The sequence below is a fragment of the Anarrhichthys ocellatus genome, unplaced genomic scaffold (assembly GCF_004355925.1).
Source record: "Anarrhichthys ocellatus isolate YVR2014 unplaced genomic scaffold, GSC_Weel_1.0 scaffold6703, whole genome shotgun sequence".
Classification (NCBI taxonomy): domain Eukaryota; kingdom Metazoa; phylum Chordata; class Actinopteri; order Perciformes; family Anarhichadidae; genus Anarrhichthys; species Anarrhichthys ocellatus.
Genome location: NW_022286677.1, coordinates 1 through 2,736, shown reverse-complemented (window position 1 = coordinate 2,736; position 2,736 = coordinate 1). Strand labels below are relative to the sequence as shown.

Sequence of the window (2,736 nt, the reverse complement as noted above, 5' to 3'; positions counted from 1 at the left end):
TGACGTTGCTGCTTAGTGACGGAGTTCCAGAATCTGTGCCAACAACTTGGAACTGGAACGTTTTCAGAGTTTCAAAGTCAAAACTTTTAAGGGCCAAAATATCTCCATTTTCTGTGTTGATATTTAAAAACAGACCTAAATTATCCCCACTGCGATCCCTCGGAATGTGATATGAAATATGTGCATTATCACTCTCATCAAGGTCAGATGCCCTAACTGAAAATACTGGTGCTACTAGGTCATTGTTTTCAGTAATATAGAACGTATAGGGGCTCAGTGAAAACTGTGGTCTGTTATCGTTCACGTCTGATACAACAACACTCAATGTCTTTTCAGATGAGAGCGATGGCTCACCGGTGTCCTTTGCAACAATTGTAAGTTCATAAAAAGACTTTTCTTCTCTGTTCAGTCGTGATTTGGTCACTATCGCGTACATATTATCTTGCAAGGATGGAGATATAGCGAAAGGAACGTCCTCAGGTATAAAGCAGGAAACCTGACCATTGGGGCCTGAATCCAAATCGTTCACACTGATTAAAGCTACAGTCGTTCCAATTTTAGAATTTTCGGGAACTGATTTGGAAAATGATGTAATTTCAATCTCTGGGGGATTATCGTTAAGGTCGATTACCTTTATTATCACAGTTTTGTCTGCGGAAAAGGGGGCTATGCCCCGATCTGAAGCTTGGATATCAATTTCATAGCTTTCATTTTCTTCAAAATCAATCAAACCGGTCACTTTAATATCTCCTGTCGTTGGGTCGATGTTAAATAGTTTTTGTAAATGTAAATCTACTTCTTCACCAAATGAGTAAACAATTTCGCTGTTTGCACCCTCATCCAAATCGGTCGCATTAACCTGAATAACTAACGTACCAGGTGCTGCGTTTTCATATAGAACAGCAGAATATACATCTTTTGTAAAAACAGGTGAATTGTCATTAACATCAAGCACCTTAATGAGTATTTCTATTGTTCCAGACCTCGCCGGCCTCCCACCGTCAATAGCTGTGAGCAGAAGCTTGTGTTCTCTCAAAGCCTCTCTGTCTAACTGCTTCTTTAATATCAGAAAGGGCATCTTACGGTCTTCGCCCCTCTCCTTCACTTCCAAACGAAAGTGATCATTGTGGCTGAGTGTATACTGCTGAACAGTAAACTGACCACCATCGGGGTCGCGTGCAGGTTGAATCTGGAATCGTGCTCCCGGTAATGTCGATTCAAATATCTCCAGTCGCTTCTCTTTCTCTGGAAAGACGGGGGAGTGGTCGTTTACATCCAGCACCTCTATAGCCACATAATGGATTTCCAGAGGATTTTCTAGCACGGTTTTAAGGTTGATTATACACGCTTTGCTTCGTTCACAGATCTCTTCCCTGTCCACTTTCCTACTGACATACAGGATTCCGTCGTCCTTATTCAAACGAAAAAGAGGTTCCGTTGAACTGCCAACAATACGATATTCTCTATCTTTCAGCGTAACCTTATCAATTCCCAAGTCTTTCGCAACGTTTCCAACAACACTTCCTTCTTTCATCTCCTCGGAGATGGAATATTTGATCTGAGCCGAAGCTTCGCTCCAAAACGTTACCAAAACCAACATGTAGGCGACGCATCTCCATCGTACGATCCACGGCTGGCGTCGGCTTTGTTCCATAATGTACATGAGAAAAATAATAATTCCGGGATCTGTAATTGTATGTTCAAGAAATATAATCAGCCTTATTCATTTGCAAAGGGCGTTTCGTCGCCAATACAGTTCTTGGAATTGAACAGAGCTAGTCTTGTGTTCAAGCCTTTTACACGTAATGCCAAAATACAGGATTGGTCCTAACGGTGATGACGAAAAGCTCGAGGCACATACTTTGCTATTATACCGACACCATCCGATCCAAAACGTTATTGCAACACTCTTTGATCAAAAAATGTGGTGACGACAAAAGATACGACAACGAAAACAAGGTGACAAACAGCCTGTTAATGCATGAGGACAGATTTGCAACAGTCAATTTCCTTAAGAAATGGCCTTCAGTCACAATGACTTTCTACTGAAAAAAGCGATCATTTGGAATAGTCTAGACGACTAAATTCTTATATCTGTGTAATTTACAGAGAAAGTATAGCATTTGTATATTTATATAAAAAAAACAAAAAAAAACACTTCATCACCACGGACAGCGACAGTTCATTCTGCAATATGAGGTGTTGGAGTATAATACTTTAGCGTTATTGAAAACATCAACTACCCAACAATAAGAAGACAGTGTCTGAAAAAATAAAACTTGATGCTACCTGAGGAAATGGAGATCCTACTTTTGAAACACCGGGATATATTTGTTCTAAAAGACATTTAACCTTAGAGTTTGTTAATGGCTCTAAAATATCACTATGGATTCCGCATTAATGGCCGACATGAAGGCGAGTAAACTCTATGAAACAAATTGCACTATAGAAAGTTAGGAATTACGGGATTAAAATGCATTTCAGTCACAGTTTATACAGTTGATAGAAGGGGAACCCTTGAAAGCAGAGTCCATTTCTCTAAATACAAGTGTTAGTGTACTAAATGATCCAATGTGATCAATTTGATATTAACCTGTTTAAATGTTTGTATTCAGATGGCCATGTAATTATGCATTGCTTCTTAAAATGAAAGGACAGGTAGTTGTACTGCGGTTAATAATATCAATGTGTCTTACCTCTCCAGGTGTCCTCCTGTCAGGGAGCACCAGTGTGTTC

General features: G+C 39.8%; 1 protein-coding gene across 1 annotated transcript; it reads right to left on the bottom strand.

The window, feature by feature from the left end:
* Positions 1-4: 4 nt before the first annotated feature.
* LOC116380290 (protocadherin alpha-3-like) lies at positions 5-2,730 on the bottom strand (the record flags this gene model as incomplete). Its single annotated transcript, XM_031842231.1, has 1 exon — positions 5-2,730. A coding segment is annotated over exon 1 (1,659 nt), but the record flags the coding sequence as incomplete, so codon positions are not given.
* Positions 2,731-2,736: the final 6 nt, after the last annotated feature.